The sequence below is a fragment of the Tupaia chinensis genome, unplaced genomic scaffold, assembly GCF_000334495.1.
Source record: "Tupaia chinensis unplaced genomic scaffold, TupChi_1.0 Scaffold145652_1, whole genome shotgun sequence".
Lineage (NCBI taxonomy): Eukaryota > Metazoa > Chordata > Mammalia > Scandentia > Tupaiidae > Tupaia > Tupaia belangeri.
Window position 1 is genome coordinate 554476 of NW_006205509.1, and position 12529 is coordinate 567004.

General features: G+C 44.2%; 1 protein-coding gene across 5 annotated transcripts in view; it reads left to right on the forward strand.

The window, feature by feature from the left end:
- The first annotated feature begins 834 nt into the window (after window positions 1–834).
- The window catches only part of POU6F1 (POU class 6 homeobox 1), a 27248-nt gene continuing 15553 nt past the window's right edge, over window positions 835–12529 (forward strand). Inside the window, exons 1-5 of one of the 5 annotated variants that reach the window (XM_027768144.1) lie at window positions 835–865; window positions 5228–5301; window positions 6488–6593; window positions 9277–9370; window positions 11448–11643. In XM_027768144.1, coding sequence (XP_027623945.1) covers window positions 9323–9370; window positions 11448–11643 — 244 coding nt within the window. In that variant the 5' untranslated portion in view covers window positions 835–865; window positions 5228–5301; window positions 6488–6593; window positions 9277–9322. Of the gene's footprint in view, window positions 866–3748; window positions 3933–5086; window positions 5302–6487; window positions 6594–9276; window positions 9371–11447; window positions 11644–12529 lie in introns of those variants that run through there. The other 4 variants (XM_027768145.1, XM_027768146.1, XM_006168143.2 and 1 more) reach the window with 4 other exon arrangements.

Sequence of the window (12529 nt, forward strand, 5' to 3'; positions counted from 1 at the left end):
AAACCCACTAAATGTCTTGCTCTAAACAATTTAGATAAAACTTCTTTTATCATGGAATTTTCCTTCTGAGGGAGGGTAGGCAGATTATAAACATGAAAACAAACAATATGATAACATACAATAATTGCACATGTGTGTTGAACTATCCTTTTTTCTCCCTGGAGATATTATTTGGCAATTAAGAAAACCGAGTCAGAAGAAATTTTCTCTTCTATGGAAGAAAATTTCTATGGAAGAAATTTTCTCTCTTCTGTGTTGTAGAAGAATCTAAGATCATAGTCTACTCCCCAGATGTACTTGCTATAAAATTGCAAGAGTAATTTTTTTACATTTTTATAATTCTTTACAATTGATAACATTTTAATATGTATCCTTTCAGTTAAAAATAATAGCAATAATAATAATAATAATGGATACTTATACAGGATTTGCTGCATGCTAGACCTTGTTCTAAGTGCTTTATATAAATGTTATCAGTTTAATCCTCACTTTTATCCTATGAGATGGACACTATAATTTAGCTCCACTTTACAAATAAGGAAATTGAGGCTTAGAGGGATTACTAGTGATAGAAGCAGTATTCAATTTGGTCTTCCCTTGCTGGAACTCCATGTTCTTTCTGGGTCAAAATGAGGGTAAATGAGGCTGAAGAGGAGTGGAATCCCAGAGAAACTGGCCAAGGGAGGGAAGGCTTGGGAAGGAGGGGCTGGACCAGCACTTTAGGAAGGGGTAAGCATGATCAGGTTTCTCCAGGACCGACCTCGACCTCGTGCAGCAGTGTCTTTGAAATCTTTTTTTTTTTTTTTTTTTAATTTACTATAGGGCGTGTGCACTCTCTAGAGAGAAAGCGTGAGAAAGAGAGAAGGTAAGGAAACACTCACAGAGGGGCACGGTCATGCCACAGTCCTTTCTTCATTTCTCCTTTTGGGATTTGGGGCACACATGCACTTGCTCCATGTGATTTTCAAGCCACTAGGTCTAGGACTCAAACCTGCAGAGTTGTCTATGTGGCATCTAGATGCTTTAACCTCTACACCTCTGGCTGTCCCCGAAATAATTTTTCTGTAGCCCCAGCCTGGGGAATAGAGGCTGAACATTTGAAATAGAATATGTGTTTTCAGGGAGAAAGTAGAAAATATAAGAAGGCTAAGTGCTGTGGTTATGGTATGACCTAGTTTCTTAAAATGAATGGTTTCAGGCCATACTCATTAACCCATTATGTACTGGGTCGTATGCTGGGCACCAGGAATAGGGTGATCAGCAAACATGGCCTCTGCCTTCAGGAGCTTACAATCTGGTGAAAACATATCCATTTTATTTTTCATATTTTGTGTAGTCCTTCGCCTCATGGAAATGCTGGCCAAAGAAGAAACTAGATTTAAGTTTGTCTTTGTTAAATTAGTCTTTACTACTTGACCACATATGTCTAAGATTACAAATGGTAGGTTGGAAAGGGGGAAGTAAGTTGTGCACCGCTTCCCCATCTTTTTGCCTCTTCTTTTCCTTTCTTCTCATCCAGTGAGCCTGCCTGGTCTACTATCACTTACCTGGGCATGAACACTTCATAAATATTTAACAGCAATATTATTATTAATAAATAGTCATGATAATACGCCCGCGGTGGTATTCTCACCTGGCAAGGCCAAGGGAGCCCTAAAGTGCCTTCTAACCTCCACTTTACCTTTGGGATCCCCCACTCAGCTGGGACTGGTGGCCTAAACCTTTCACAAAATAGCCTCTGCTGCTGGACAGGGGAAAATAAAGCGGCCAGCACGCCTTCCTGGGCCAAAAGAAAGAGGCTCTTTGCAGAGTTTTAGCCTCTTCTGCTTCTCCTAATTCCTTGTTCCAAAAATAGAGGGCTGGTCTTCAATTGTTCTTATGCATATATCCCTCCTTCCCTTATCTTGCTAATCTAAGACAGTCAAGATTGCCTGAGGAATAATTCACTACAGTCCATCTTTAAAATATATATATTTATTTACTCATCTTTTTTTTTTTTCTTCTTTTTTTTCAATTTGACCGGAGAGAGACACTTGAGAGAAAGGGAAAGCAAGAAAGCAAGGTGCCAGGTCCGGGGCTTGAACCATGGTGGGCTATGCAGGAGTCCATGCCACCTGCACCCCCCCACACACAAATTCCATCTTGATTGAAGTGTAGAGTGGTGTTCAGGGTGATGTTTCTGTGACCTGGTACTCTTGTGCTTATATGCTGTAGAACTTCATTCATTCCTTCACTGGTTCAACCAAAAAAAACCCACTAAATGTCTTGCTCTAAACAATTTAGATAAAACTTCTTTTATCATGGAATTTTCCTTCTGAGGGAGGGTAGGCAGATTATAAACATGAAAACAAACAATATGATAACATACAATAATTGCACATGTGTGTTGAACTATCCTTTTTTCTCCCTGGAGATATTATTTGGCAATTAAGAAAACCGAGTCAGAAGAAATTTTCTCTTCTATGGAAGAAAATTTCTATGGAAGAAATTTTCTCTCTTCTGTGTTGTAGAAGAATCTAAGATCATAGTCTACTCCCCAGATGTACTTGCTATAAAATTGCAAGAGTAATTTTTTTACATTTTTATAATTCTTTACAATTGATAACATTTTAATATGTATCCTTTCAGTTAAAAATAATAGCAATAATAATAATAATAATGGATACTTATACAGGATTTGCTGCATGCTAGACCTTGTTCTAAGTGCTTTATATAAATGTTATCAGTTTAATCCTCACTTTTATCCTATGAGATGGACACTATAATTTAGCTCCACTTTACAAATAAGGAAATTGAGGCTTAGAGGGATTACTAGTGATAGAAGCAGTATTCAATTTGGTCTTCCCTTGCTGGAACTCCATGTTCTTTCTGGGTCAAAATGAGGGTAAATGAGGCTGAAGAGGAGTGGAATCCCAGAGAAACTGGCCAAGGGAGGGAAGGCTTGGGAAGGAGGGGCTGGACCAGCACTTTAGGAAGGGGTAAGCATGATCAGGTTTCTCCAGGACCGACCTCGACCTCGTGCAGCAGTGTCTTTGAAATCTTTTTTTTTTTTTTTTTTTAATTTACTATAGGGCGTGTGCACTCTCTAGAGAGAAAGCGTGAGAAAGAGAGAAGGTAAGGAAACACTCACAGAGGGGCACGGTCATGCCACAGTCCTTTCTTCATTTCTCCTTTTGGGATTTGGGGCACACATGCACTTGCTCCATGTGATTTTCAAGCCACTAGGTCTAGGACTCAAACCTGCAGAGTTGTCTATGTGGCATCTAGATGCTTTAACCTCTACACCTCTGGCTGTCCCCGAAATAATTTTTCTGTAGCCCCAGCCTGGGGAATAGAGGCTGAACATTTGAAATAGAATATGTGTTTTCAGGGAGAAAGTAGAAAATATAAGAAGGCTAAGTGCTGTGGTTATGGTATGACCTAGTTTCTTAAAATGAATGGTTTCAGGCCATACTCATTAACCCATTATGTACTGGGTCGTATGCTGGGCACCAGGAATAGGGTGATCAGCAAACATGGCCTCTGCCTTCAGGAGCTTACAATCTGGTGAAAACATATCCATTTTATTTTTCATATTTTGTGTAGTCCTTCGCCTCATGGAAATGCTGGCCAAAGAAGAAACTAGATTTAAGTTTGTCTTTGTTAAATTAGTCTTTACTACTTGACCACATATGTCTAAGATTACAAATGGTAGGTTGGAAAGGGGGAAGTAAGTTGTGCACCGCTTCCCCATCTTTTTGCCTCTTCTTTTCCTTTCTTCTCATCCAGTGAGCCTGCCTGGTCTACTATCACTTACCTCTGCCAGTGGGTTCAGAGTCTGGCAGTGAGGATGGATCTGAAGCAGAACTGAGACCCTCTATGTCAAGTCACCTGGCATCTCTCTGCCTCCATTTTTGTATGGATTGAAAATAAGGATTGTGAAGGACTGGCAGGTAGTGTAGTGCTTAAGGCATTGGACTCCACATAGCCAACTGCAGTTCGAGTCCCAAACATGGTGGCTTGCTTTCTCACTTTCCTTCTCTCCCTCTATCTCTCTCTAGTCAAATTAAAAGAAATGAATGAATTAAATTAAATAAGTCTTAAAAAATAGAGATCATGATAAGAGCATCACACTAAGCATTTTATAATATTTATATTTCTCATACCGTACCATTCTTACAAGGCTTGTCTGTTTAATCACCATTTTAAAGATGGTGTCACTGGACTCCCACCTAGTGGATCGCAGTTTGAGTCCCAGACCTGCGTGCCCAAGATCCTGAGAGGAGAATGGAGGAGAAGGGATTGCGGCCATCCCCTCTAGGGGGTGATTTCTCGCTTTCTGTCTCTCTGTCTCTGTCTGTCTTTCTGGCCTGCACACTTGCCCTATGGCAAAAACCTCTCAAAAAATAAATAAATAAAAAATAAAGATAAGAAAATTAAAGTTCATTAAGAGTAAATCAGTTGCCCAGGATCATACAGCTGTTCCACAGTCAAACTAGTATATGAGTCTAGGTTTGCATTGGAAACCTATACTCTTATCTCTCTTTGATCCTCAACTTTCTCATTTATGAAATGGGGGTAATAGTGGCAAATGTCATGGTTCTGGGTGTTTTGTACAATAATTCCAAGGTATCGTCTTTTAGGATTAGGATTTAATTCATGAAAAAAAAAAAACAACACACAGAGAAATAAAGTAACCAGCCCACCTGCAGTTACACAGTTGACCAAAGCTTTAATATTTACTTAACCACTGAGTTCTGTGGCCTCTGAATAATAACAGTTAGCATTTATTGGACCCTTACACAATTTATACAACTGTATCCCCATTTCAGATATGGTAACTTTGGCATGGAGAACCTAAGCCCTTGCTCGGGGTGTCAGCTAAGAAATGGTGAAACTAGATGAGCCTGGTTCTTTACTCCCACACTCAGCTGAAATACAGAACTGAGATAATGTATGTAAATCTTAGCTATCACTTTCTGAGCACCTACCATGTGCCAGGGACTCATCTAAACATTTTGCACCCATTAATTTATTCAATCCTTACCATAGGCCTCCTAAGTAAGTACTGTTATTCTTCCTGTTTTTACAGATGGGGACACTGAGACACAAAAGTTTGGTCATCTGTCCAAAGTCTCACAGTTAATAAATATTAAAGTTGAGATTATGGTCAGCCCAACAGTGCGTTCGACCCCAAAAATGTGTGAAAAGACCTGGGTCCCAATTATCAATGACTGTTATTCTTCAGCAGGTAGGACGGGAAATCTGTGTCCTGGGGCCAGAAATGGAAAGAGGTAGGAGGACGTGCTGAATATCTATCAGGTAATGACACCTTGAAACAGTGGGTGCCTGCTTGGTGAGTGGCAACCTAAGAACAAGGCAGAAAATGCTGGCATGCAGGAGGGGGTGTGGTGTTAAAACAGAGGGAGCGGGACCAGCAGTTAGCGTAATGGCTGTGTTGTTGGACTCCCACGTGGTCGACCGCGGTTCGCGTCCCGGACCTGGTGGCTTAAAACTCACTCCGGGTGCGTGTGCGTACGTGCCCAAGATCCCAAGAGGAGAATGGAGGAGAAGGGATTGTGGCGTGGTCATCCCCCTGGGGGCTGATTTCTCGCTTTCTATCTCTCTGTCTGTCTTTCTGGCAAGCACACATGCCCTATAGCAAAAACCTCTCCAAAAAAAAGAGGAAGGAAGCTTTGATATCTTCTATGACATGGATGAACCTTGAAAACATTATGCTGGGATCAGCAGTTAGCGTAATGGCTATGTCGCTGGACTCCCACATCGTCGACCGCGGGTTGAGGCCCCGACCCCGCGGCTTAAACTCATACCGGGTGCGTGTGCATACGTGCCCAAGATCCCTAGAGGATAATGGAGGGGAAAGGATTGCGGTGTGGCCACAACCCCTGGGGGTTGATTTCTTGCTTTCTGTCTCTGTCTCTCTCTATCTTTCTGGCAAGCACACGCGCCCTATAGCAAAAACCTCTCCAAAAAAGGAAAAACAAAAACAAAAAACAAAAAACAAAACATTATGCTAAGTAAAAGAGGGCAGGCACTAAAGGCTACATGTTGTGTGATCCTGTGTCTGTGAAATGTCTAGAACAGGCAAATCCACTGAGGAAGAAAGCAGATTAGTGGTTGCCAGGAACTGGGACAGGTGGTGGGAGGAGAACGAAGTTTTCTTTTGGGTTGATGAAAATGTTCTGCAATTTGGGGTTGGCAGATGGCATGGTAGTTAAGGGGCTGGGCTCCCACATGGCTGATCACGGTTTGAGTCTCGGACCTGGCAGCCTGCTTTCTCACTTTCCTTCTCTCTCTTTGGTCGACTTCAAGAAAATAAAATAAAAAGATGACAATCAATAAAATTAAATAATTCTGAAAAAAAAAAAGGCTCTGCAACTAGGTGGTAGTGGTTGTGGTGCAACATTATGAATTCCTCTGAATTATATACTTTAAAATGGCTAAAATGATGAGTGTTATGTGAATTTGTCTCGGTTCATTTTGGCAGCTATGACAAAATACGATGAACTGGCAGCTTACAAACAACAGAAATGTATTTCTCACAGTCACCGTCCTGGAGGCTGGGAAGTCCAAGATCTGGTTGTTGGTGTCTGGTGAGATCCTGCTTCTTCACGGACAGTGCCTTCCTGTGTGTTCTCACCTGGTGGATGGGTGTGAGGGTTTCTGCCTCTTTTATAAGGACACTAATCTTTTTTTATTTTCTTAAGAGACAGATTTTTGCTATGGGGCATGTACGGCTCACTAAAGAGACAGAGAGACAGAAAGTGAGAAATCACCCACCGGGGGAATGGCCATGCCACAATCCCTTCTCCTCCATTCTCCTCTAGGGATTTTGGGCACACACATACATGTGCCCGGCGTGAGTTTCAAGCTGCCAGGTCCGGAAGTCCAACTGTGATCTGCCATGTGGGAGTCCAGTGAAATAACCACAACGCCATCTACTGATCCCTCAGGACACTAATCGTACTCACAAGGGCTTCATCATGGACTAGGGGGTTAGGATTTCAACACATGAATTTGGGGACAAGAGGTACAAACATTCAGACCACAGCAAAATTTTACCTCAGTAAACAGCAACAAACCCAGGGTAGGAAGAGGAAAAGGAAAGGAAAGGTGAGGAACCCAGAATACCTCTCTGAGCTTAGTTTCCTCGTCTGTAACCTGGTGCTAATAACACCTCCAACCTTCCATTCCCCCCAGAATTGACATGAGTAATATATTAATTAGTCTGATATACAATGCTTAGCACACAGTAGGCATTCTGAATAAATGTTAATTGCCTTCTTTCCAACAGAAGTGTCAAATGTATTTGCCTCCTTTATTTCCTTTATTTTTTATGCCACTGTGACTTGTGGCTCCAGCCAGACAACCTGTCTTCTTATGGGCTTCGCCCAAGCCTTCTTACTATACAAGGCCACTGTTCCACCAGCTGAGATGTTCTGCCTCCTGTGTTACAGGCCACGGTGGTACTTGGCCACTGCCTCAGTCACCTGAGAGCTGATTCTGTGACATCCACCCACTGAATTAGACTTCCTGAGGGTAGCTGGGGGAAGCGGGCTAAGGATTCTTTTTCTTTTTCTTTTTTTAGGTTTTCCATAGGATACATGTACACCCTGAAGAGAGACAGAGAGAGAAAGAAAAAGTGAGAAATCACCCACCAGGGGGAATGGCCATGCCACAGTCTCTTATTATTCATTTTCTTTTCAGGATTTTGGGCATGCACGACATGACATTTTTAAAGACACTGGGTCCAAGACTCAAACCATGGTTGACCATGTGGGAATCCAGTACCTTAAGCCACTCCACCTGCTGGCCCAAGGGTCTGGGGAGTTTTAATGTTTTTCAGGTGATGATCATGTATATTAAAGTTTGAGACCACTGAGAAGTCTCTGATACTCAGAGTGCCCCTTCCCTGTGTATAAGGTTGTGGGTCAGATTCACATTGGGTTCTGCTGGGTATGCTCTTGCTCACTAGACTGGGAAACCCCAGGGACAGATGTCTGTAACTCTTTCCTCTTAACACCCTTAGGGCAGATATTCCTGCTTCCTTTGGAGTGTATGTTCTCCTGCGATGCTGTAGGAAGTGGGACATTTAGTCTTAAGGTTCTTGGAATTCTTGTTCCTTTTCTTTTTAAAACTTCTTCTTTTTTTTTTTTTTTTTTTTAGAGTTTTGTAGGGCATGTGTGCTTGCTTGAGAGAGACAGAGACACAGAGAGAGGTAAAGTGAGAAATCATCCCTCCGAAGGGATGGCCACACTGCAATCTCCTCTCCTCTTCTCTCAGGATTTGAGCATATGTGCACATGCACCTGGTGTGTTTTTCTGGATCTCAGACTCATCCGTACAGTTGGTCATGTAAAATCCAGCACCTTAACCACCCTGCCACCTGTGGGCCCTTTAAGACTTTTTTTTTAACTGCCAGAAGATGCTTGTGCTGGTCTGAAAGAGAGACAAAGAGACAGAGAGAGAGAGAGGGAGAAGGAAAAGGAGAAGGCACTCCCAATAGGGTGTGGTCATGCTGGTCCCTTCTCCATATCTTCATTCTGTCAGGATTTGGGGCACACAGGCGCACACTCCTGGTGTGCTTTTCAAGTTGCCCACACCAGGATTTCAACTTCAGTTGGCCATGTGGGATCCAGCTTCATTACCCACTAGGCCAAGGAGTAGCCCCACTTTTTTTTTTTTAAGCCTATTTATTTAGTTCCTTAGAGATAGAGAGAGTGAGAGAAGACCCAGCCCCATGGCCTAGTGGCTAAGGGAGCTGGATCCCACGTAACTGATCCCACGTAGTTCAAATGTCACCCTTTGAAAAACACAGTGGGTACGTATGGTGCCCCAAATCCCAACAGAGTGGGGAAATTGAGGAGCAGAGATTGGAGTGTAACCATGACCCATGGTGTGCTTTTTCCTCTTTCTCTATCTTTCTGACAAGTACCTGTACCTTTAGAAAAAGAAAAAAGAGAGAGAGAGAGAGTTACCCTCAACAGGGTCTTTATGCTTTTCCTCCTCCTACCCTTGCATTCAGCCAGGATCAGAGATGCACCCAGGATGCTCAGGTAGACCCCAGGTGTGAACCCAGAGCCTTCCCACGTGGCTCCCAGCATCAGCAGCCCAGCTGCCTGCACCCATGGATGGGCCATTCTCCTCTACTTCTACAGATACTTGGGAGTACATAGCTTCTGTCTTTCTGCCATTCTATTTTGGCTTTTCTAGATGGTATGGAAATTGTGTTACTGTGTCAAATCAGCCTTTGTTTTTTCAATCCCGTCTTACCCAGGATGCACTAGGTGTGGGCCAGCCCCACCCAACCCTGACAAGCGACCATGGAACCCGGAGCCGGGTCAGAGTCATCTCTGACTGTCAACGAGCAGGTATCCTCTGTGGTGGAAAGAGGTGGGGGTACTGAGGGGTGTGAGCATGGGAGGAAAACTCCACAGAACTCCTCACGGCCTGTTTCTTTTTATTTATTTATTTTTACAATAATTATTTATTTTTCATTTTTGTTTTCACATGAGTTTTGCCAGAGAAAGACGAGAAAGAGAGAGAGAAGAAAGCCACTGAGTCCAGGACTTGAACTGTGGTCAGCCATGTGGGAATTTCAGCACCTTAACTACCACATCACCCGCTGGCCTTAGCCTGTTTCTTACCAAGGCTCACAGTCACGTCACCTGTCCAGAGGTAGTTGCCAGCTAGGATTTCTCAGGGGCTGAGTTTGGAGATTTAAGTTGTAAATTTAAAAAGTGAAATTAAAATGCATACATATAAGTTAATATATTGGATAAAATTATTCCTTATTTTTTATTCTTGCTTATATACATTTTCTAATTTTTCTGTAATAATTTTATTACTTATACAATTTCTTTTAGACTTTTTTTGCTATAGGGCACATGTGCTCACCAGAGAGACAGAGAGACAGAAAGAGACAAAGAGACAGAAGGCAAGAAATCATCCCCTGCCTCCAAGGGGTATGACCACACTGCAGTCCCTTCTCTTGGGATTTTGGGTATACATGCACATGTGCCCAGCTCATGGTTAGTCACGGAGGAGTCCAGTGTCTTAACCACTGTGCCACCTGCTGGCCCCCACTTATGTCACCTTTTTAAAGGAGAAAAAATATAGACATCTCTAAAAATGTAACAGAGATGAGGTCCCTCATGGGTCAAGCGTGAGTGAACAAGGAAACTACTTTTGAGGATTTTTCACTTGTACTCTTTTTTTTTTTTTTTGGAGAGGTTTTCGCTATAGGGCGTGTGCGCTCACCAGACAGACAGATAGAGACATAGAGACAGAAAGCGAGAAATCACCCCACAGGGGAGATGGTCACGCATTAATCCCTTCTCCTCCATTCTCCTCTTGGGATCTTGGGCACGCACGCACATGCGTCCGGCATGAGTTTTAAGCCACTGGGTCCGGGACGTGAACTGCAATTGACTATGTGGGAGTCCAGCGACATAGCCATTATGCTAACTGCTGGTTTCCTTCACTTGTACTCTTCCAATGGGTCACGTTGTCACTTTTTCCTACGCAGTCTGTGGGTGGGTCCAATGCTCAGACTTAAGGAGTATGGTGTGGGAGTGGTTTCCAGCACAGGCAAAATAAGGGGAGGCTTGCCACAAAGCTTCTTCGCATGCAGTGTCTGTCTCTGATTCTTGAATGGCCCAATCAGCATCCTTTCAGCTGAGGGCAAGGGCTTTGAGAGGGGATGACCAGGCTCAGCGACACCTGAATCATTTGTGCATGTGCAGGTCTCAGCATGCCCCCAACAGATGGCATGGTTGGAGCTCAGGCCCATGACAAACTAAGCTCCAGTCCAGGAGCCAATGGGGTGGGGAGGAAGAGGCTACATTTTCAGGATTCCTGACCATTGTCTCAGAGGAATCCAGGCCCTTTACCCCAGAGCTTTGGAAATAAAGAAATCATGAGTTTAAATAGTTACTCAGCATTGTGGAGCATTCGTTTTCCAATCTTTTGTCTTTGGGAATTTCAGATAGTTTCAAGGAAAGTGAAGGATTTGCCTCTTGGTCTAACTTGAGCTGTGAACACTGTGTTGGGAGCTCTCAATGCCATATTCCAATGGGGTAGCCATCAAGAGGACATCCTTGCAAGGTTGGGGATAGGCCATTTGCTGTTCCCTCAGTTGAGTCTGGGAGAGAGAGCAAATGGAAATACCTCCCAAGTGAGGTGGCTCTGTGAGACTTTCCCTAGCCTGTGTCAGGCTCTTCTCACTGTCACCAGGGCCTGTTTTTTTCCAGCACTTCTTTTGCTGGAATCAGAGCTGCAGCCTGCCTCAGGCTCTGGAATTGTCACAGAGCACACAGTCTTCTGGACAGGAGGTCTGCATCCTGAAGGCCCCCGCACACACACACTCCCCAACCATGCTCAGAGCTCTGTTACCAGAAGCTATATTGGCCTCTCCCTCCAGCAGTGTCCCCCTTCCTCTGCTTGCAGGTCATCGTGATGTCAGGCCATGAGACCATCCGAGTGCTGGAAGTTGGAGTGGATGCCCAGCTCCCTGCAGATGAGGAGGACAAAGGACTGGAGGGTGTGTCCGCTGAGAGCTCCCAGAGCAGAGGCCCTGCTGAAGCCAGTGAACATGCTCGTGAAGCTGGACCAGAAAACCCAGAACCCCCTGCAGAGGCAACTGGTACGATGCCATTGCTCCCACCTAGTATTGCTCCACATGAGTCCTTGTGGCCCAGGTGGCTTTTAGTGTCTTGTCTTGTCCAGTGGGCTGCCTCTGGTCTCAACCTGCACTTCTGGATAGCTGCCTGGGCTCCTCTGCTCTCCGTGTTTCTGGAACTTAGTCCTAGTTTCAGTTACTTCCAGATCTAAACTGGAATGGGTCAGAATGAAGTGGGAGGAGATTGGCAGTGCTGAGTTTAGGGGTTGCATCAACCTCAGAAGGCTCCTAGATCTACACCAGACCCTTAGGCCTAATGCAGAAAGGACAGAATCTTCAGGATCTGCCAGGCTTTCCAACTCAGTCCTTGTTATATTAATAGTTGAGCTGAGAGGTCCCAGGAGCTAAAGACTGAAGGGCATCCTCAGAGTATTCTCACTCCTTCGGGAGTGAGCTTTCATTCTCCTGCAGTGCAGCTGAGAGACAGCCAGAGTTGTTCTAGAGGCTGAGCTGTGGCACCAGGCACTTCCCCCCTGCCCGGGGGCACCCTGTCATCGACTTTCCTCATTAACACCTTGCAGAGTCATCATCACCTATGGCAGTAAGCCGGGGCTCCTTTACCAGAACACCAGGATTCCTCTCCCCTGGCCTTCTGCTACACTTCACCTCTTCCCTAGACTGGAGAGCCGTGCTGGTGGGGGGTGAGCCAAGAGGAGGAGCCAAGAAGAGAGCAAGAGAGTACAGATGAACACCGGGGAACCTCCCTAAGGGCTCCTTAGAGAACTACATGACCTCAAGTTACTTGCTCTCCCTACAAATCATCATGCAGACTGTTTGGGACCCTAGTAACCTGAGGGTTTTGTTGTTGTTATTGTTTTCTCTTTTGGATAAAAGAATCTCAAGAGAAATG